The sequence below is a fragment of the Zosterops lateralis genome (assembly GCF_965231275.1).
Source record: "Zosterops lateralis genome assembly, chromosome: 9".
Taxonomy (NCBI): domain Eukaryota; kingdom Metazoa; phylum Chordata; class Aves; order Passeriformes; family Zosteropidae; genus Zosterops; species Zosterops lateralis.
This window is the reverse complement of record NC_139769.1, coordinates 1,663,693-1,686,301: the sequence shown is the minus strand read 5'-3', so window position 1 is coordinate 1,686,301 and position 22,609 is coordinate 1,663,693. Positions and strand designations below refer to the sequence as shown.

The following is a 22,609-nucleotide window of genomic DNA, read 5'->3' as shown; positions in this document are numbered from 1 at the left end:
TGCTATTCTCAGCTTTCTGTTCTGCTTGTAAGCTGATTTTTTTATTTTACGGGACCTTTTTTTGCGACGACCGAACTAACGGCTGCCTAATTTTATTTCCAATCACCGTTTAGATCAGAAATCTGACAAAAGTAGCTCTCACCCCACCTCAGAGGATCGAGCAGCGTTGGTGCATGAGGAAAGCGAACAGTCAGATGACGAACTCTTGTCCCTTTCCAGTCAGCACAGCAACGCCAGCGGTGACAAACCCCACGGGACACCCAAACACAGCAAAAAGCAGCAAGAGCCTCCAGCAGCAGCAGCAGCAGCAGCAGCACCTCCTGAAGATGTGGACCTGCTGGGCTTGGATGGCAGCCCCATGAGCAAGAGCTTTCCCTCGCAGCCCAGCGCTGCCCCCTCTAACTCTGACCTGCTGAATGATTTGTTTGGGGTGGGCAGCACCTCCCAGAGCCCCGGAGGAGCTGCTGCCGAGGAGGTTTTTCAGGTGGGGGCACCTGGGTCTGTGCACTCGACCCCGCGGCGCTCGGCGGCTTCGGCGTCGCCGTCACCGTCCCCGAGGGTAGGAGAAGGTAATGGTGGGATTTGGGGCTCGGAGGGTCTTTCTGGGGGATCTGCTCTTGGGAGATTTCCTCCTTTTCATGGGGGGATCACAACCAGCTCCTCTGTTCTGAGCTGGTGCATCCTCACCAAAGCACTTCGGGGTTTGGAGGCTCCTCACACCTCCAAAAGACTCCACAGGAAAACTCCACAGCCACTGGAAATCCTCAGTTTTTCTCTCATTACACATCCCATAGTGCACATGAGGAGATTATGAGTTTAAAAAAAAAAATAAATCCTCTGGGATTTAAAAAAAAATCCTCTGGTTTCTAAAAAAATCCCTCTAGGGGTTTGGGTAGGATCTACAGCACTCTGAGTTGAATTTCTCTTTTAACTTAGGGAGTTTGAAATTTTGAGAGTGATCCTGGACTAGGAAATAGAGGATTTGTGTTTCTTCCAAGACCAGGCTGCAGGAGGGGTTGGATAGATATCAGGGAGAGGGATCTTTTGAAGGATAAAGCAGAGCAAGTGCAAAGAGAGAGAGGAGAAGAATCCAAGTTTCAGTGGAAGAGATTGGTCACCTTGTACCTGGAGAAGGTTTCTCTTGCTGTGGCTGTTGTAGGCTCAGAGAGCTCTCACCCAGGGCAGGGTTTGCAGACACACCACACAAGAGGTGCAGCAACAGATCAGAAAAAGATTTAGGGATTTATGAGCTTTGGAGAGCCAGAACCACACAGCTCAATTGCCCCAAGCCAGGAAAACAAGGATAAGAGCTTGGGAAATGAGTGGAATAGTGACAGAGTAACATAAGTAATGAGTAGCATCATTACCACAGTGCAGAGCTGCTAGGGGTTGTACCTTTCAGGATGCTTTTAACTTTAAATTTGTTGACAAGAATCTGAGTGACTTCATAGGAGTTTCCTTTGCTTGAGAGTGTTGGGGTTTTACATGAAAGAGAGAAAACTGCACAAATTGATCAAAAATGGAGCTGGAGAAGAACTGGATTTTTGTAACAAGTGATGTAGGAAAGTTATCCATTATTTTCTAAAGCTGTTTCTAAAAACCCTTTTATCCCCAGCATGGATGACTTTTACCAGCCTGAGATCACCTTGAGAGGAAGCAGGAATGGCAGGAATTGCACCAGGACAGTAACTCCAAGCTCCAGACTGCCTTCCACTCTCTACTGACAGTTAAAACCCCATCAGAAGTGCCTGAATAGTTTTAACACTCACTTTGTTTGGCTCTAAATTCAGCCTCCCTTAGGAAACCAGAGATGGGGTCAGTTTTCTGCCACGCCCCAGTTATGGGGTTCTTTATGTGCCCAGAATTTGGGATATTGATGCTCTCCAGTTGCTCCCCCACAGTCTCAGGCTGTCTCCTCTTTTCTACCTGCAGGTATCAGAGCTCCTCTCCCCACAGCATCATCCCCTTACCCTGCAGCACATTCCTGGTGCAAGTTAATGATTTCATTTTCTCAAATATGTTTTCACAGCCGCTGCCTTTGATCCATTTGGAAGTAGCCCCAAGCAAACAGGTCCAGACCTCCTGGGCTCCTTCCTTGGCTCCTCAGCTGTCCCTGGGGATCCTTTCCTCCAAGCCACAAGAAGCCCTTCACCAACTGTGCACAGCGATCCCTTTCACATGGGTAAGAAAGGGGAGGCTCTTCCAGGGTGTTTAAATAAATGTAAAATGCTGCTTTGAAATAGAAATGGAACCGTTAAGTACCAACTGATGCTTCCCATAAAATGACTCTAAAACCACAGAAACCCCACGAAACAGGAAAGAGCTTTTGGTCTCTGGACTTAAAGTATATTCAGCATGTGAAGTGTGGCAGGATGAGCTGAGTTTTGCTCAGGTCTTAGAGTTAATTAATAGGCTATTTATATAAATAAAAAAGAGAGGCCATGAGGAATGTCTGCCCACATGTTCCTGTGGTTGTGAGGTCTCCTTTGAACCAAACAACCATTAATTGCACTAAACACAGCCATATTTAGAGAAAACACACAGCCTTTGGTGATTCTAGTTGCAGGCACCAACTTTCTTTAGCTCCAGTACTAACCCTAACCAAATTCACAGCTGAATTTGACTGAAGAGAAGGAATTTTCTCCTCTTTGTTTAAAAGTTCCCTAATTTCCTCCTTCTCATCCCCAAAATTTAATGTCTGAAACACATTCAGCCACGGATTTGTTTGTGCCTGATCATCTAACACGTTCTGCTTGGGAGAATCTCCCTGGAAAGCTGGAAGGGATCTTAAAGATCATCCATTTCCATGGCAGGGCCATCTCCCATGTGAAGTTCTTAGACTTTGTAGAGTCCCAGTGGCTCCTGGTGGGCACTGGGCTGTGCTGGTTTTGCTGGATTGCTTTGAGATACTGATATCAATCATTCCAATCATTCTCTACAGCTTCGAGCACTCCGACGGTTTCCATCCAACCAGATGTTTCCAGTGGTTGGGACTGGCCCAATAAAGCAGGTATGTGTCATAAAATTCAGGGTGGTTATGATGCTTTCAGTTTTAGCTTTGATGTATTTCATGTGTCTGTGGTGCCCAGGGTGCAGCTCTGAGCTCACAGTCAGTGTCACTCAGCTCTGCACACAGCAGGGACACAAAACAAACCCTTTTCCTGCTGCACACCAAGGACAACTCTCAGCCCAAAAGCACAAACAAGGGGGGCTGGAGGGAGGGACAAGAAGGATGGGACCTCACATTATGTCCACCTTGGGTGCAGCGCTGGTCAGGCTCTTGTCCTGCCCAAGGTGGATCCTTTAAGCCTTTCAATAAATATCTACTTTATTTTCTAGTTCTGTCCACTCTCTGTTCCAGGTCAGCCTTCCAGGGCATCAGTTAGCAAAAAAAAAAAAAAAAACCAACAAAAAAAAACCCCACCCCAAACCTTTTAAGGAGCTCTGAGAGGGGAGAGGCAGAGGGAAAAATGCTGCCACTGACTGCAAAGAACATATTATTTCCATATAAAAAAAATAAAAATCTGGGTTTTTTTTTTTTTTCTTTAAGAGGCAGCACAGGTGAGGGGAGAGTGTGCAGAGGTTGTTTCATTCCATGGGAAAAACCTGGGAGGTGCTGTGCATTCCCAGGGTGCCACTAAATGACTGCAGGATTCTTTCTAATCTTGGGAGAGTGTGTGTATGGCCTCCCAAAGTTGCTTCCTGAAGGTTTCTAGTTCTTAAAATACATCCATGTGTCACAATTCCTCTGGCAGTGCAGACAGTCTGGGAACATTCCTGCTGCTGTTGCTAATTGGGAGTGGGAGTGCAACAAGTCTGAGGCTGCTGAGGAGCCTGACAATGGTACACTCAATTTTAATAGCAGTTTTCTAATGTGTGGCTGAACACTGGGGAAGAGCTGCACTCATATCAAACAGGAGGAGAAATGTTGTTTTTTCTTACATATATTTTTTTTTCTTTTTCTTTTTAAGGTGGTCTAGGAATGGGAAGTAAGTCTGCTGCCACCAGTCCTACAGGATCCCTCCACAGCACTCCCACTCATCAGGCTAAACCCCAAACTCTGGATCCATTTGCTGATCTGGGAAGCCTTGGAGCCAGTTTAGCAGGTTTGCATCCCTCATTAGGAAAAAAAAAAAAAAAAAAGGAAAATAATAAATTACCAGCATTCTTTTAGAGGAATAAGCTGAGCAGCCTGATATGTGTGGGGCCTCTCACCCCACCTGCGTGCCAGTGCTGCTGCCAGGCTTTCCCTTCTGCCTGATTCTCTGTAAACTCTCACAAATCCGTCCTTTTCCTGATCCCCAGTAAAAAAAAAATGTGCTGGCAACGTGCAGGGAGCTCAGCAGGCTCCAGGGATTGCCAAGCACAACCTCTGATAAGTCCCAACATGCCCCAGCTGAGGATGCTCTGTGTTCAAGGGCTGCTACAGGCCTGGGAGGAGAATTTGGTTCTGCAAAGCTGCTGGGCTTCTTGAGGAATTGTTTCCTTCCACACTGGACTCATTTTCCTGCTTTGTCAGAAAAGCTGTGGAATTGATCTGCCTCTGATTTGCAATATTATCTAAAAGTGGGAGTATTTGCACCCGGCTACAAAGCTTGACTGCTTAGAAAACCCTTTTCCCCTTATGTCATAAACCAATCAGCAAACATTCAATTCCAACGTTTAAAAGGCAGTTCTGAGAAATTATCGAAGCTTTCCTTAAAGCCCAGCATTGTCTGAGTGTGGCAAATAGATTTTTCTTGCCTTTGTTGCTGCCCTGGGCTCTTTGCGAGCCCTTGTGGTTTGCTGTGATGTTTGTTTTGCCCTTTGCGTCAGTCCCAGCGTGGGTCTGGAATTCGGTTTCCCAGTTCCCTCTGCTGGATTTCAGGCTGCTCTGCAGGAGCAAAACAAAAAGGCTGCCAAGCCCCATGTCAGAGCCACCGAGGTCCTTTTAAAACACGCATTCTGTAGCAGAGTGGTGGGGTTTAAAAACAAACGGCTTGGCGTCCCCGGGATATTTAAGCACATTTTTGTGGGTGGTGACTAACTTGAAAGCACTTCATCCAGTTTCCATGACACATTTCCGAGCTGGGAGTTGCGTGTGGATGTCAGAGTGAAATAATAAACCATTGACACTGGGCACCTCCCACAAACACAACCAGAGCCAGAGGAACATCCCCTAAAGCAATGAGGTGCTGGGACACAGCTCTGTGGATGGTTTTAATCAGCACAGTGTGAGGAGACACTATTTCAACAACACCAGCTGGGTGTTGGCACTGCCACAGGCTGCCCAGAGAGCTTCCTCATCCCTGGGAGTGCTCAGGGCCAGGCTGGATGGGGCTCTGAGCAAGCTGGGCTAGTGGAAAGTGGGATTGAACTAGGTGAGCTCTAACGTCCTTCCAAACCTTAACCATTCTGTCATTCTGTGTTGCCACCATCCACACAGAGCTGTGGCTCCTTGTTGGGTACATCCAGCTTTCCCTGTTTCCTTCAGCTGCCTCCAATTCCTCAAAGCTCAGCTACATCCAGCTTTCCGTGAGCTACCTCCAATTCCTCAAACCCTCAAAGCCAGCTCTATAAACACCTCACTATGGTTCTTCTGAGCTGATTTCCTGGCTAGCCTGCTCTTCAGAGACCATATAAATGAGTTATTCCTTTGGGTCCAGATTTCAGACCTCACAGAGCAACCTTGGGGCTAAAGCAATGACGCCAAAATTCGTGGCGGAGCCGAGAACAGAAGCCGGGAGTGGGATGGGGGGACTTTAGTTGGCTCAGCTGCCTGTTTTACCTCCCCCAGTGAGTCCCTGCCATTGCTGTCTGCAGGTGGCCCCTCGTTTGCCAGCAAACCGACCACACCGACGGGCATGGGCGGGGGGTTCCCCCCGTCCCCCCAGAAGCCGCCGCCGCAGCCCATGGGGGGCAGCGGGTGGCAGCAGGGCTCGGGCTACGGCTGGCAGGGGGCACAGCCCAAAGCTCAGCCCGGAGTGCCCCACGCCTCCCCCCAGAACAAACCCAACTACAACGTCAGCTTCTCGGCCACCGGCCCGCAGGGAGAGCGGGGGAAAGGACCCGCCAATGTCGGTAAGAGCTGCGGGATTCAGCGTCCGAAGGGTTGGTCCCACTTCTCCCCAATGTCCCTAATGCAGGTTAGGGCTAAGCTAGGATTGTTTGGGACTTTATGCTGTCTTAAATGGTAAATTGTGCTAGTTAGGGAGTCCTGTATTCCAAATGAGCTTCCAAAATAATCCTGGAAGTGGCCAAGGCCAGGTTGGAGAGTGAGGGAAAGGACCCACTAATGTCAGTAAGAGCTGCGGGATTCAGCGTCCAAAGGGCTGGTCCCACTCATCCTGATGTCCCTTTGGTTTGCGGGTTAGGGCTAAGCTAGGATTGTTTGGGACTTTATGCTGTCCTAAATGGTAAATTGTGCTAGTTAGGGAGTCCTGTATTCCAAATGAGCTTCCAAAATAATCCTGGAAGTGGCCAAGGCCATGTTGGATGGGGCTTGGAGCAACCTGGGATAGTGGGAGGTGTCCCTGCCCATGGCAAGGGGTTGGAACTGGATAAACTTTAAGTTCCCTTCCAACACCAACCATTCTGGGATTCTATAACAACAGCTTAAAAGTAACATTGAGAAACAGGTTCTTTCTCATTTCATAATTTCAGAACATTCAAACATGTTCTTTCATGAGAACCTGCAGGTTCATTAGCACTGGGAGATTGTTAGTGTGATTAACCAAAGGATGTAACTTATGTAGAAAGTCAGTGTTTAAATGCCTCCATGCCATGATAATGATTTCAAATCTTCTCGGTTTTCAAGATTCCAAGCCAAAAGTGTCTGCAGATTTCGAAGATTTATTATCTGGTCAAGGGTTTAACGCTCACAAGGACAAGAAGGGCCCCAAAACAATAGCTGAGATGAGAAAAGAAGAAATGGCAAAGGAGATGGACCCTGAGAAACTAAAAGTAAGCAAAATTCCTGGTGATGTTGTCGCAGTCATTCAATGTCCTCAACAGATTTAAAACTCCAAGGTTATATTTCTATCCTCAACCAGACCACATCAACAATGGCTTGTTCAATGTCACTGTCTGGGCTGCTGCTCTTCCACAGCACTCCAGCCCTGATTAGCAGGCGCAGCTAATTGAACTAATCCTCTGCCTCATTAATCCTGCCCGCTTTGGAATTCTCTCATCTCTCCTCAATAAATTGCCAAACTGCAGATCCCTTATGAAAGGGAAGGAAATTCAGTCTGTCCTGCTCTGTGTGTGAAATATGAGACCACAAATTGGAATGGCAGAAGGAGAGAGGACTCAGAGGAGAAGCTGCAGCAGAAGCCAAGCAGAGTTCTAGAAAACAGAATGATCCTCTCAAAATTTCCTGGTTTTAGCCTTGTGGAAAGGTTTTAACCTTTGGGAAGTGACAGCAACCACGCTGAACACCACCATCAGCCACAAGAGCTAGACAGAGGTCAGACCATGGAGTGGGCAGGAATTTTCCCAGCTCCCATTTTTATCCCCACAAAAGCTGTTGAGTCACTGAAGCTCCCAGCTGATTTGGCCATCCCAATATAATTCTCTTTGCTCTGATGCATTTTTACTTCATTTGGGCAGCTCAGCTCATGCAAAATCTATTTATGCTTTGGTTTTCACATTTACATTTCAGCTTAGCCGAGCTTAGTTTAGGTGTGCAATTAACCTTGCTAAAGAACCAGACAGCTGAACACTTAATTTGTCTTTTGACTATACTAAGTCAGTGTTTTTAGCAAGGATGTTGCTCAAACTTTCAAGCAGTGATATAAAAATCAATGACAATTAGACAATGGTTTTCTGAAGGTTTTCTAAAGCATGGAAAGAAATTTAAGATGCTCCCCAGGGTCACAGCTATTCAAATGAAGAAACTTTGTCCAGGTGGAATATCTAATGTGAGGCATAAATAGAGACTTCCATTCCTTTGTGCAGGTGCTGGAGTGGATCGAAGGGAAGGAGAGGAATATCAGGGCACTGCTGTCCACCATGCACACGGTGCTTTGGGCAGGGGAGACCAAGTGGAAGCCTGTGAGTATGGCAGACCTGGTGACTCCAGAGCAGGTGAAGAAGGTGTACAGGCGGGCTGTGCTTGTCGTTCACCCCGACAAGGTAAGGCTGGGCTGCCTCCACCTCAGGGGGGAAACCATCAGCCTTGGTTGGAAAGTGTTGGATGGGATTGCTGGGTGGATTGCTGCAAACAGCTCTGTAGAAAATGAGAGATCAGGATTTTTTGCTGGTTTCTGAAAGTTGAGAACTCTAAACTCATCCCTGGAAGTGTTCAAGGCCTGGTTGGAGCAACCTGGGATAGTGGAAGGTGTCCCATGGAACCATTTAGTCTTTAAGGTCCCTCCCAACCCAACCCAGTCAGGGGTTTTGTGAAACCACTCCCAGCCCCAAGACTGTGCCTGGAACCTGCTGCTTCAAGCAGCAGAAATTCAGAGCTTTTGTCACTCTCACTTTGACTCTCAGCCATTCTACTGCTGGGCAACAGCTCCTGCTAAAGGAGATCCAAATCCAACCATCAGCTTGTTTGATTGCCCAGCTTGTGGCTCCTGCTCTGGCTGCTGCCACTCACTGACCAGGGACACCCTATGGGGAGGAGGAAGCTTCCACCTGGCAGGGAATGGAGGCCCTGAGAGTCTCAAGGCTTGGGAGGATGTGGGAGGTTTGCAGGAATTCTGATTTCATCCAGGAACTGCTCTTCCCCTGCCATGCAGGCAAAATTTCTCTCCCAAGGCCAAGGTTATATTTATTATTTGTAAGGTTACATTTATTATGCCTGTGGGACAGTGATTTATCCTACTCTGGGGGGTTTCAGCTCTGAGAAGCAGCAAAGCAAAGAAATTCTTAAGGACAGAGCCCTCCAGAGTAGCTCATTTTTGTCAAGGAAAAAGTGAAAATTCATGGAGCTGCTTGGGAATCTGCTCACGAGCTGTTGTGGTTGGGTTTGGGAGCTCTGATATCCCTCTTTTCTCTCTGTTTTTATTCCAGGCTACTGGGCAGCCATATGAACAATATGCAAAGATGATATTTATGGAGCTAAACGATGCCTGGTCAGAATTTGAAAACCAAGGACAAAAACCCTTGTATTAGGTACTTTCTCAGCCTCCACTCCAGACCCGTGCTAGTGCTTATATAGTCTCTTGTCACAAATGTCACAGATCAACCAAACTGGCTGGAAATTCAGAAGTTTCAGAAAACTAAGAGCCTAATACTTATCATGAAGAACACGAGAAAGGTTTCCTAACACTTGTCTCCAGAATCCTGAGCTCAGAGGAACTCTGGCCACCTGGCTGGCCCTACCAGAGCCACCGGGTTGCAGTTTCTGGTAACTTTTCTATTTTATTTTGGATTCCAGTGGGACAAGAGAGAACACATACTGGGAAAGGTGGAATTGGTCTGTCTCCAACAAAGTGTAGCTGGTGAATTTCCTACTTTTGTTCTTTTTTTTTTTTTTTTTTTTTTTTTTTTTTTTTTTTTTTGGTGATATGAGGTGTGATATGGCAACGCTTCAGTTGCGTTCAACAGCTGCTGGTGAGGCCCAAACTTCGATGTACCTTTTTATTTTTTTTTTTCTGGGTTTGGATGGAATTATCCAATTGAAGTGCTCAGCTGTGGTTTAGGCACTCTCCTAACAGTCACCATTTGCTGCTTAATTGCTCATCTAGTGTAGTTCTGGCTGAAGGGAGCCAAAGCTGAATCCTGGGTTTGGGTCAGTGTGGCAGCTGCTCGCTGCTTTTGCATTAATTAAATTTAATCTCACAGTGAAAGGTGCAGGCAGAAGTCCTCAGAGAGTGCTTTGGAAAGCAAGAAATGAGTCCTTGATTCCAGAGCCCTTTGTTGGTTTGTTAAGCAGCAGTTTTGGGGGGAAAGGGTGAAGCCACCTTGTCCAAGTGAGGAATGAGCCCGTGCTGCACTTCCTGTGGTTCTCATCGGCAGCTTGAAACCATCAAAGAAATACCAACAACTTAAAATTCTGCTGGAAAGGTTTAGAAACTTCCCAGTAGGTAACACTTGCCCTCCTGAGGATTCAGAACTTTTCCCAGCCCACTTGTATCACCTTTATGCCTTTATCAGCTCCAGAGCACTTGGCCAAGGCTCTTGGCAGGCTGAAACCTGTTGCAACTTCATTTTTCAGATCGTGGTGTACAAGTTGTCACACAGACATCCACAGACCAGGTCTGATTTCTGAGGTCACTCCAGTGCAAATTATGATTCTCTTAAAAGTTTATATTGGACCAAAGCAATAACATCACAAGGAAATCTCTTTGCTGCTGAAGCTGAAGCAGCTTTCCTAGTTCAAAAGCGAGTCAAAATTCAAACTTCACCCCAAATTCTGGCATTTTTTTGTAGAGTAACTAAAGCTAGCAGTTTATTTACCAACACCTATCTGTATTTGAGGGACACTCAGAAGGTGGGCAGGAAATAAATGTGCATTTACTGCCTCAGGAACAGGTTGCCATCGGATGTGAGTCTTGAAGGCTGGTGGTTTTTCAAGACAATCCACTACTTGTTGCACTTACATTTTTTTTCAAGTGGCAAAGCTATTACTGCAAAGACAGTGTGTCAAAGTACATGGCTTTCTGTATAAAACTCATCCTTTTGTTGTACTGGTCCATTATTTACTGCCATTAACTGAAAATGTGAAACCAACACAATAGGTCTCCTTTTATATAAAAGACCTTAAGATAATAGTAACAAACTGGATGTTATTTATTAATGTTTTGATCCAGTATGTGCTCGTCTTATTTAAAGAGATAACTGGAATGTGAATCATGTTCCTGTGATTTGTTGGTTTATTGTTTCTCATTCACATTTGTAGATATTGTGACCTATGCCTATATAATAAAAAAAAAAAAAGGATCTCATTACTATAACGTACTTTTTTTAATGATGAAAAAACCCTCATTTAGCTTTGTATCGAGTTTGTCACGGCACATAACTCTGGACACTCATCCATTCACAAAAAATACAAATCCACCATTAAACTTTACCAAAAAAAACCCCACCAAAAAACCATCCCAACCCTTTACCCCACTTAAGCTTTGATTACTTCCATCCCTAATGTTTTTATGGATGCATGAAAGTATTAGGATGTATGTATATCCAAATAGTTAACTTAAAAAAAACCCAAAACAAACCAAACCCATTCTTGTCATATCTGGTAGTGACAGAGGTCATCAATGTTCAGGTTTACTGTTTGACTAAATTATTGTAATTTTTGTAAATACGGTATATACTCGATGAAAATTGTGACTGGTCTAAAACATTTGTATATACATTAAAAAAAAGCTCAAATTAACAAATTCAAGTATCTTTTGTGCTTGTGACCACGAGGATCAGGAGGTGTCACTGTCATTATCCCCAGGTACTTTTATTTTTATTATTCCAGGTGCTTTTTCCCCAAATTATTTGGAAACAACTCAGAATTGCTGTTCTCAGGTTTTTGCCTTCAGAGACCTGCAGCCAAACAAGTCAGCAAACCCCAAATTTTCAATTTTTTAAAAAGCATTTAGTAGATTGAGCCTGTTTTAACAAGCCTTGTGGCTCAAAGTAATTTAAAATAATGAAAAATGGGGGGGAAAAATACGGATCAGGGAAGATATAAAGGGAAGAGCTGAGGAGGGACTTATCTGAAGAAAAGCTCCCTGGGGAGGGTTATTGAAAAAGTTGTGGAAAATCTCCTTCTAAAAGGCTTTTCTTGGGACAAAAATGCTGTTCTTGGGTCAACAAGGTGGGTAAAAAGGCCATCGCTGGATTAATAAGGCTGTTCTTGGGCAGAAAGGCCATTGTTGGGGCAAAAAGGGTCAGAAACGGGAGATCCAAAGTGTCACCTCAAATATCCAAGGCTTGAAAAACACGGCTTTAAAAAAAAATCTATGCCTTTCTTAGCGTGGATTAGCAGAAGGGAGGATAATGCAGGCCCTGAGGTGGCCCCGCTTGAGGCAAAAAGGCGCCTTGGGTCCAGTTTTTGGGGTGAAAACAGCGGTTTTCAGGAATACCCACAACCCGGCAGCGCCTGAGGGGCGGGGGCTCTTTAAAGGGGTAATTACGGATTCAAACCGCAAACACGCGCTTCTTACGCACATAAATGAATTTAATACGCACTCATATACATTTATTACCCTCACAGAGGAGGTTATACATTAAAACAAACGCGTTTATTCGCGTTAAACGTGAATTAAACCCCACCCCGAGCCCGTCCCCTCAGGAAGCCCCGCCCCCTCAGGAAGCCCCGCCCCCTTTGTCGCGAGCGCGGGCGTGGCGGGAAAAGGCTCATCCCGCCCACAGCCCCGCCCTTATAAAGGCTCGGTCACGTGGTGCGGAAAAAAAGGGGCGTGGCGGGAAAAAAAGGGGCGGGACCAGAGGGCGGAAGTCGCGCGGTGCCAGCGGAGCCCGGACATGGCGGGAGTCAAAGGTACCGGCGGGTCCCCGTGAGGGAGCACCGGGCTGGGGTGGGGAATGGCGGGGATGGAGGAGTGCCCGGCCCTCGCTGAGGGGTGCCTGGCCCCCGTGAGGGATCCCCGGCCCCCGCCTCACCGCCCGCCCTGTGCCTTTGCAGCTCTCGTGGCCTTATCGTTCAGCGGAGCCATCGGGCTGACCTTCCTCATGCTGGGCTGCGCCCTGGAGTACTACGGGTGAGCGGGCCAAAGCTTCTCATGTTTAAAATAATTTATTAATGGAGCTGTTCGGCTCCTCCCCCGCCGCTTCCAGGCTCTTGTTGTGGTTAAACATCGCTTCCTTAGGCTGGATTTGTGTTTCCATTAAAATAAAAAGGTTTCAAGCGGCTCAGGAAGAGCTGTGCCACCTCGCTCAAGTGTTTTTAAGCGTTTTTCTTTAATTTCCTGTTTCTTTTAGCGATTCTCCTCCCTCGAGTTTGCATTTGGGATGTCCCCGCCCATGGCAGGGGCTGGATGAGATTTGAGTTCCTTTCCAGCCCAAACTGCTCCATAATTCTGTCATTCTGTGTCTGTAAATGTTTTGAAAATGCAGAGGAGGCTCTGACACAGAGATGAGATGGGAGGGCGTGTCTGCTTTACCCCTGGAATTTGGGAAAGCTGCTCCTCTTCTCCTCCAGTGCATTTCCTGCTGCTCCCTCTGTGCTCAGAGCTGGGTCAGCAAAACCATTCAAAACTGAGCACAAAAGGAAAATAAAACCAATAGTTGATGTGTGAGAAGGTGGATAAAAGTAAAATAAAATCAACAGTTGCTTGTGTGAGAAGGTGGATAAAATAAAATAAATCACTTGCTCGTGTAAGAGGAGAATAAAAGTAAAATAAAATTAACACTTTACTCGTGTGAGAAGGTGGATAAAAGTAAAATAAATCAGCACTTGCTTGTGTCAGAGGGTGGATAAAAGTAAAATAAAATCAACACTTTGCTTGTGTGAGGGTGGATAAAAGTAAAATAAAATCAACACTTTGCTTGTATCAGAAGGTGAATAAAAGTAAAATAAAATCAAGACTTTGCTCGTGTGAGAGGATGAATAAAAGTAAAATAAATCAACCACTGCTCGTGTGAGAGGGTGAATAAAAGTAAAATAAAATCAACTCTTGCTTGTGTGAGAAGGTGGACAAAAGTAAAATAAAATCAATACTTTGCTTGTGTGAGAGGATGAATAAAAGTAAAATAAAATCAACCACTACTTGTGTAAGAGGGTGGATGTTGCTCTGTCAGGGCAGAGAAAATGAGGTGGAATTTCTGATTTATTATAATAATTATAAATTTATTATAATAAATTTTAATTTCTGATTAATAATCCACTTTTCAAACCACCAAAAAAAAAAAAAAAAAAAAGAGTAGCATTAAGAATATTGCACCAACTTTCTGGTCGAAATACCTATTTTAACTAACAATACCTTTCCTTCTCTTTTTTTTTTTCTCCCCCTGCCCAGCGTGTACTGGCCGCTGTTTGTGTTGATATTTTATTTCCTGTGCCCCATTCCCCAGTTCATTGCCAGGAGGGTTGGAGATGACAGTGATGCAGCCAGCAGTGCCTGCAGGGAGCTGGCTTATTTCTTCACCACAGGGATTGTTGTCTCTGCCTTTGGCTTTCCCATCATCCTGGCACGGGTGGAAGCAGTAAGTCCTGCCTCATTTCTTAGTTTTTTTAATTCTCAGGCATCACTTATTGGGTGTTGTCTTCAATCCTTGCTGTCGTTTCCTTGTTGTGGAAAGAATCCACTGAAATTTGCCTTTTTGAGCAAAAAAAAACCCCAAAACTCACCCAAATTAAAAGTTTTTAGCTGTTTTTTTTTTCCCTTCCAGCTTTGTTTTGGTCCAACACAAGATAATTCTTTCCTTCTCTGCCTCATCACCCTTTGCATTCACTTTTTGCTCCATAATCCTGATTTTTCTGTTGAAATCTCTGCTTTCTCCACTGAAAATGCTGCAAATTGGGGACTGAGGAGTTTAAAAGATAAAAGGCCAAACTTCCAGAGCTGCTCCCAAAGCATTTCCCAAACTTTACCCCCTCAAAACCTCAAAAAACTCTTCCCAACTTCTTTCCTTTCCTCTTTCTTTCTGAGCTGCTCTCCAGGGGTGAGATTTTGGTCACATCTCTCTCAAAAAAAATCAAAAATATTCCTCCTGTCCCACGTCCCAACCACCCAGTGTTTTACTGAGTCTTTTTGCTTTTCTTCCCCTTCACTTTCAATCATTTATTTATTGAAATTTATTTGTAATGCCCCAATTCCCCTGAGATTTTTTATTTTATTTTATTTTGGAGTCGTGGCCTGGCAGCAGCAGCAGAACAGCCACGAGAGGGAACTCTCAGTCATGGATTTTAAGAGAAAATGTTGCTTATTTAAGTAAATCACTTGTGCATCTCATTTAAAAAAAAAAAAAAAAAAAAAAAAAAAAAAAAAAAAAAAAACCAAACAAACAAAAACAAAAAAAAACAAACCCCACCCCTGTTTACTTTTAAATCCACATTTTCCATGCCTTACTTATTTAATTTACTTTCTTTGCTTATTTAAAAGGAGATTTTTGATTTTGTTGCACAAATTTCACCAGATTTCTCTCTGATTTAGGTGTGTTTTAATGATTTTATAAGGCAAGTCATCATTTCCTCCTAAATCCCAGCATTAACTTGGCTGAATTGTTTATTACTGACACCAGTGGCTGCTAATTGAATAATTAGTCACACAAATTGAATTATTTATTATTTACCTTTTCTGCTTTTAGAGCCTTTCTGTAATATTTTGATTTTTTTTTAATTATTATTATTTTAGCTGATCTAATGGTTAGAAATAACTGCCCTGAGTTTCTTTTCTGAGAAAAGCTGCTCTGACTGTTCCATTTCTTGTATTTCAGATCAAATGGGGAGCCTGTGGCCTGGTGCTGGCTGGAAATGCAGTTATTTTCCTGACTATTTTAGGTTTTTTCCTGGTGTTTGGCAGAGGAGATGACTTTAGCTGGGAGCAGTGGTAGGAGCTCCTCGTGGTGCTGGTAATTTGGAATATTTTACAGCTTTTTTTTTTTTGTTGTTTTGTTTTGTTTCCTCCTCACTCCCTGTTCTGTGTGTATGTACAGATATTATAATGTGTGTGTTTTGTTAGAAAATCCATGTTATCGCTTCATAATTTGCTTTTTTTTAAAAAAAAAAAAATGTACTTCAGCCAAAGGGACCTTGCTGATGGTTGGCTTGAAGTGAAATCACTAAAATCTGAGTTTATCCTTGAAGAAGTTTACAAAACATCAGCAGTTTTAGCCATTTTTCACTATATTTGCATTAATTTTTTTGGTTTAATTGCAGTTTAGTTTTGGTTTAAATGCAATTGAGCCACTGGTCGCTGATTCCTGTTGGGTTTTTAACCATCTAATCAAAGGATAATAAAAAGATTGTCCTAATTGGGATTGTTCAGCTTTGATCAATCCTTCTGCTTTAATTAGGACGAGTTTGTATTTCATTGACATCTCATTAATTGTAATTTGAGAAAAACTGTGTTTTTTTCTTAATGCTATAAAGCCAAATGTAAATGTAAAAGCAAAAGAAAATAACCCTGGTTAAAAACCCTCCACTTAGGTTTGTTTGAAGAATATTTTCTCCCCACAAAGATAATTTTCTGGCCCTGTTCAGTTCAAAAATTGTGGGAAAAATCCACTTTAATGCATCTTAAAACTGACACAACTTCTATGAAGGTTCACAAAAGGAGAAACTACCCTCAGGACACTTAAAAAATCACATTTTACTGTTCAACTCTGTCTTTTTCTGGGTGTTGAATTGCAAGGAACTGAGTGTTCTGCTGGGTAGGATTTTTTTATTTTCCTCCTTGCTTTTAAAACACTCTTCTCCAGAAGGTTGTTATTACATTAAAACACTCTGGATTTAAATAGCATTATCTTAGTAACCATTTAAATAATTACACTTCAGCAAATGGCATTTTATTACTTTAGTTTTGTAAGGATGGAGGGGATGGTCAATAATTAATTCCAGGAACACTCTGAAATGGGGACAGAAATAATTTTTTGCTCTCCATTTGTGGGCCATGGCTCAAGCAGGAATGGAAAAAGGAGTTTAAAGAAGGAAAATTCCATATTTTCAATGGAAATTTCAGCTGTGGGAGAAGGAACACTTGAGTTGTTGTATTTTATATTGAAGGAATTCTAGTTTGTCTCCTGCTAAAAGAAGAATTAACATTATTTTTTTTTTTCTGGATGTTCATGCTCCATCCAAGACAGAGCAGGATAAACTTATAAAACAAATTATCTGAGTATTTTCTTCCTGCTTTTGGTGAACTCTGTTGGCACTGGGGAAATCCCTTGTTTTAATGATAAACCAAATTTTTCAGGTTAAACATCATTTCCATGTTTAAATCCTGCTTTGGTTTTAAAGAAGATGCCTTTTTTTTTTTCTCTCTAGACAGTGGCATTTTTTACTCAACAATGAAGCAAAACAGTGAAATAAAACCCAGTCAGTGCCTGATGATAAATTCTTAATTTCTTTTCTAACAATTCCATTGAACTCCTCTTGGATTGGGGTTGGATTCTGGAAAACTTTTACTCCATTTCTGTACCAAAGGCTGCAGTAAAAATCTACAAAAATACTGAATTACTGATGGAGTTTTGAGGAGAAAAAGCAGCTGAGATTGAATATTTCCTTCAGATAAATCAGTCTCTGTGGGCTCTGCTGTGGTGTGTGACAGGAGCAGGGAACAAGGACAATCCAGAGTGACCAAGAGGAGCAGAAAATGCTGGTTTAAATTGCTTTTTTTGCCAAATTTTTCCATTGTACTGTATCCCCTTTGGGCTGTGGTTGGTGGGTGTTGAGTGGAGAAGGTCAATGCTTTTTTTATTATTATTATTTTTATTTTTATTATTGTTATTGTTTGGAAGTGCACTAATCCCTAATGTGAATGTCATGCAGTTTTCACCTGGACTTTACATTGAATGTTTTAAATTGTGTTGAAATCATGGAGATCTCCCTTAACCTCTTTAAAACAAATTTACTTTGTTATCAAACACTGTAAAAAAAAATATTATTTCAGTGGGTGGGATTTTGTTTTTTTTTTTGTCTCCAGAGCTTGATTGCCACAAAGCTCTGCTGGGAATTCTGTCCCATCCCTGCACTGGGAATTTCCTGTGGTTTCTCTGGGATGGTTTTCCTGTGTGGAAGTGAATTCTGTGTATCCAAAGTGCCTTAAACTTCCACATAATTCTGATTTTTTGTGACCACAAAAAGGCAAAGTCAGTGTTCCAGAATCAGCTGGAAATCTGTGGCTGCTTTTCCCAAAGCTTTCTTGTCAACTAATCCTATTTCCTGTCGTTGGGAAATTAATTCAGTGCAGTTTTTGTACCTTTTGTAAACTGTTTTTATCTCCTGTGATCGCCATATCCTTGAGATCATGAAGTATTAAAACGCAAATATATTCTACTTTTCTCTCCAAGTTGCCTACTAAAACTGACTTTTGGAGTTGTCTAATAAACATATCTGATGCTTCAAAGGTTTGTCTGTCTTAAATTTCAACCAGACAGGTGTGAGGGGGAAGGTAAAATGTGCCCAGAGCTGATTTCTTGATGCTGGAATGGACAATTTCTGGAGCCAGGGAAGGGGAATTAATGCAGAATGTGATGGAAAGGTAAAGGATCATCATTTATGAGGATGAAGTGGTGAAACTGGGAGGTTTTTAAAATAATTCTATAAAAAAAGATGGGATGTAAGGTAGTGCTGGAGTTTTTCCACATCTTTTTTTTCCCAAGGAATCTGGAGTAAAATCTTTTTTCTCCCAGCAGGGCAGGGATGGAGAGGATGCAGAGCTCTCCTTCTCTTCCTGAGCACTTCTGCTATTAAAATGATGAAAATATTAAGGTGGGAAATTTGAGAAACCCAATTTTCTGCCACCTGCTTGTCTGACCCTGAAGTGTTTTTATTGCCCACAACTCCTCAGTTTTGTGTGAGGAGCTCCAAGTCACTGCAATAATTGTATTTTCTGCTCTGCAATGGGCAGGTGATGAGGTAAACTCATTTTGAGGGTCAGTCAACACCTGATTTCCTGTAGCACTTTCAGTAATCTCATTAAATGAATAGTAGCTAACTTTTAAATGGCAGTAATTGGTCATTTCCTTAGGGCTGGATTTTTATTTGGACTCTGAGTGGTGGCAGCAGGATTTAGGCTGGTTTGGGCCCATTTAAACTTCAAAACTCTTGTCTCTAAATGAAACCTTTTGAAACGAACATTATTAATCAAGTTTAATAGTCAATTTTATCCCTTATTAACCCATGCAGAAGGAAATTGGAGTGGTGATGTGGAGGGAAAGAGCTGAATGATTCAGGGGTGCTCAGATATCCTGCAGCCAGATCCAGGATGGAATCACTCTGCATTAAATAAATAAATGTGACCTTTCTGAAGGGAAAACCTGTCTGCACTGATTAATCAGATCAGCTTTGAGTTTGACAGCCTTCAAGGGGAGACCTTTTGCCACAAATTCCTGATCAATAAAGGCAGAGTTTGGAGATGCTCTGAAAGTCCAAAAATGACATTTTTCAATGGTGCAGGGCCTGGGATGTGAGTGGAGACTGGAGTGTGTTGGGGTTTGGAAAGTTCTGCTCTTGCCTGGTGTGGTGTGAACAGCTCTGGGTGTGGCAGGGCTGGGATTCCTGCCTGATTTCCTTGAATTCTGCTTTTGGGGGTGATCCCTGCCCTGCTCATTCCCACCTCCTGCAGCCCCAGCAGTGCCGTGGCCTCTCCCTCCCTCCTGCTGCAGGAACACACAGCAAAGGCTGGGAACATTCCCATGGGGAATTCCTGGGGGAGAGACACAAGAACATCCCTCTCCAGGTGCTCCCAGCCTGCTCCAGAGGCACCAAAAACTGGGAATGGCTCTCCCAGGCAATGCTGCTCCCATTTTTCTGCTAAAAATTGGGAATGGTTGTCCCAGTCAATACTACTCCCATTTTATTGCCAAAAAATGGGAATGGCTGTCCCAGGCAGTGCTGCTCCCATTTTATTGCTAAAAATTGGGAATGGCTGTTCCAGGCAGTCCTGCTCCTAATTTATTGCTAAAAATTGGGAATGGTTGTTCCACGCAGTCCTGCTCCTAATTTATTGCCAAAAAAACTGGGAATGGTTGTCCCAGGCAGTGCTGCCTCCATTTTTCTGTCAAAAATCAGGAATTGTTGTCCCAGGCAATGCTGCTCCACTTGATTTTTCTGCCAAATAAAGAGGGCACAATTTCAGAATCCAGCATCCAAGTGTTCCTACCATCCCATAAAGCCAAGGGCACAGAACATCCCACAATCTCACAGAGAATTCCTTTTTTTTTCCTTTTTTTTCTCCTTTCCCACCCCTTTTTGGTGGGAACTCTGTGTCCTTGACCCTTTCCCTGCTGTCAGAATTCCAGGATCATCCCTTCCCTCACACTTTCCCCTGTGCCAGCTCTGTCTGGACACATCATTCCCAGCCCAGAAGGATCCATCTGCTTCTTGTTCTTTGCCTCTTCCCAGATCTTCCCTTCCTAGCCCAGTTTTTCCTCTTTTCCCACCACACACTCAATACTCCTTTATTTTTCCCCTTCATGCAATTCTTTCTCACTTATTGTTATCTAGAAAATGAGCAGAAGATCAAGGTCTCAGCAGATGGATCCAGCCATTCCACACTCCAGCTAAACAGGGATGAAAATGCTGCCAGATTTTGGATACTGAAACCCAAATCTTCCCAAGATTTACCCCAAAATTAGTGCCCAAATCAGTGCTTAGTGAGAGCTAAAAACTGGACACCACTCCAGCACTTCCCTTAGGTGAAATAATTTGATTTTGGAGAATAACACAGCTGAAAAGAGCCATGAAAGATGTGTGAGGTTGTCTCTTTATTTAGGAATTTATTTTTTTCCTTTTTTGGGATGAAAAATGTGTGATACTGTACCTTATTTAGGAATGTTTTTTTTTTCCCTTTTGGGATGAAAGATGTGTGAGGTTGTGTCTTTATTTAGGAATGTTTTTCTCCCTTTTGGGATGGTGGGATGAGGTGGGGGAGGATCCTTGTAGCAGTTGTCAAACTTCCCTTGCTCAAATGAAAAAAATTGTGGCATATTTTAAAGAATTTTAAGGCTCCTTCCAGCTTTTCCATGATTTTCATTTATTGTGGGCACGACTAGATGAGGTTTCTACTTCGTGTTGGATGAAATTCATCACTGAGATATAAACATTTTAGTTAAAATCCTCTCTCCACAGCCAAAACCACAAGAGCTGCCTCAATTTGGATTAAACCACCCATCCCATATTTTTCCTGAGTCTGTGACAAGCACAAACTGAATTTTTGACAGATTTAGAAACATTTAAATCGACCAAAAAACCCTAGAATTTTAATTTTTTAATTATTTTTTTTGAAATGAAGGCATTTATTCCAAACACCTTCTGATTTTCTGCAGCATTTCTCTCTCTCTGTGCTGTGAATTCCTGCCCTGTTGTGTGAGAGATCCCACTTGAGGACCCAGATTGGTGCCAGCTTTTCTGAAGTGCTGCTGGAAATAGATTCCCACCACCACCCCCTGAGGGGAAAAAAAAAAAAAGTCGTGGTGTTTACTTTTCTCAGATGGAGCTGAGTGTGTCATCCTGGCAGGGATTGTGGGGATAACAGACCCAACAACGCTTTGGGATCTCAAGTAAATCCTGTTTTTTTAATTGTTGTGACATCAGCAAAGCTGGCTCTACATGGCCAGCAGTGTTTGGGTTGTTCCACAGCCCCATCCATGCAGGTTTGTACTGAAATTTGGTTTTAAGTGATGCACATCAGGAGGAAAAATAGAAGGAAAATCAAATTCAAGTTGTTGGCTCTAAGTTTCCTTCACTCTTCCCGTTATCCTCTTCATTTTCCAGCTGCTAATAAAGAATTATGTCCTTAATTTCCTGTTAAGGACATGCACAACTAAAATGTTGTTTGGAACCCTGGGCACTGAGAATTCCAGATTTCTGTGCTGACAGGCACTCACCACCCCAAGCAAACACTGCATTGACCTGAGGCCGTGGAAAAGGCTCCCAAAATTGAGTGACAGCCCTGGGATTGTGGGTGTGGGGTTTGGATAGAAGTGTGTGATAGCACAGGGGGGAAAACTCAGAGTTTAAGGGTTTAGAATACAGAAATATAGATATAAAGCAAGATGGAGGATTTAGGTGAGGCTGAATCCTTCTTTTTCCCCTTCTCCTCCAGGGGTCTGGGTGGTGTTTTGTAATTGGATAGAAAAATCCACATTGTGGGCCAGGGGTGGTTGGTTATTGGGTTAAAAGTAAAAATAATTTAGGTGTCATTTCTTAATTGGACAGTTTGTGCTTAAAAGGCCTTGCAAAGACTTAGAGCCATTTTTCACCTTGTTAGGCAGAACTCACAGCTTGTGAGACTGTGACATGGATAAGAATTAATAAATATCTAAGTCTGAACACAAACACCATGTCTTGAGCATTTATTCCCAGCTCTAACAGAAAAGGAGATAAAAAAACCCCACAAAAAGTCTTTTTAGGGGAATTGAGAACCCTGGATGGTTCCATTTCCTCACCCCAAGAGAAAATTCACACACTTTTTGCTGTGTAAATATTCTGGTGCTGTTGAGTGAAAGCAGAGTTGGACCAGGAAAACCTCATGGAGGAGCAGAAAAACAAAATTTGTCTGATCTGATGGAATTGTAGAGCCCTGGAATGGTTTGGCTTGGAAAGGACCCTAAAGCCAATCTCATTCCCATGGCAGGGACATCTCTCACTATCCCAGGTTGTTCCAAGAGTCCAGCCTGGACAATTGTACAATTCCAGGGATGCAGCTTGGATTTCCCCAGGCTGCAGTTTCCTTTTTCTGCAATCCTTGCTCTCCCACACACAGGGCTTAGTCACTGCCGAGCCAAGCAGCTCAAATACATCCTCATTTCCAAGCTGAGAAGGAAAACACTCGGAAAAAAAAAGGAAATTATTTATTAGCAAACAGGTTTGCCATGTAAAATATCGGCGTGAAGCAGCAAGGTGAGCAGAGCAGATTGGTTTTCTGTACCTCAGAGGCAGCGTGAGCACAACCTCTGATGTAAATGTTACTATAGTAACAGTGGTTTTATTTAAAAGCCCATTAAATAGACATATCAAACACATCCAGCCTGTCAAAATGAAAGTTAAACTGCACAGTCTGCT

The 22,609-nt window shown here is 43.2% G+C and overlaps 2 protein-coding genes across 3 annotated transcripts in view; both read left to right on the top strand.

Annotated features, from left to right (window-relative positions):
- Window positions 1–11,258, top strand: part of DNAJC6 (DnaJ heat shock protein family (Hsp40) member C6) — a gene marked incomplete at its 5' end in the record, with an annotated part of 36,146 nt that extends 24,888 nt beyond the window's left edge. For both annotated transcript variants that reach the window (XM_083867990.1, XM_083867989.1), the window contains 8 exons: window positions 114–569; window positions 2,030–2,182; window positions 2,942–3,010; window positions 3,972–4,106; window positions 5,803–6,060; window positions 6,797–6,942; window positions 7,936–8,112; window positions 8,995–11,258. In XM_083867990.1, coding sequence (XP_083724116.1) covers window positions 114–569; window positions 2,030–2,182; window positions 2,942–3,010; window positions 3,972–4,106; window positions 5,803–6,060; window positions 6,797–6,942; window positions 7,936–8,112; window positions 8,995–9,096 — 1,496 coding nt within the window. In that variant the 3' untranslated portion in view covers window positions 9,097–11,258. The remainder of the gene's footprint in view (window positions 1–113; window positions 570–2,029; window positions 2,183–2,941; window positions 3,011–3,971; window positions 4,107–5,802; window positions 6,061–6,796; window positions 6,943–7,935; window positions 8,113–8,994) is intronic.
- Window positions 11,259–12,357: 1,099 nt separating this feature from the next.
- LEPROT (leptin receptor overlapping transcript) lies at window positions 12,358–16,229 on the top strand. The gene is made up of 4 exons (XM_083867100.1): window positions 12,358–12,421; window positions 12,566–12,641; window positions 13,899–14,085; window positions 15,319–16,229. The coding sequence occupies exons 1-4, from the start codon at window positions 12,406–12,408 to the stop codon at window positions 15,433–15,435; spliced, it is 396 nt and encodes a 131-aa protein (XP_083723226.1). The 5' UTR covers window positions 12,358–12,405; the 3' UTR covers window positions 15,436–16,229.
- Window positions 16,230–22,609: the final 6,380 nt, after the last annotated feature.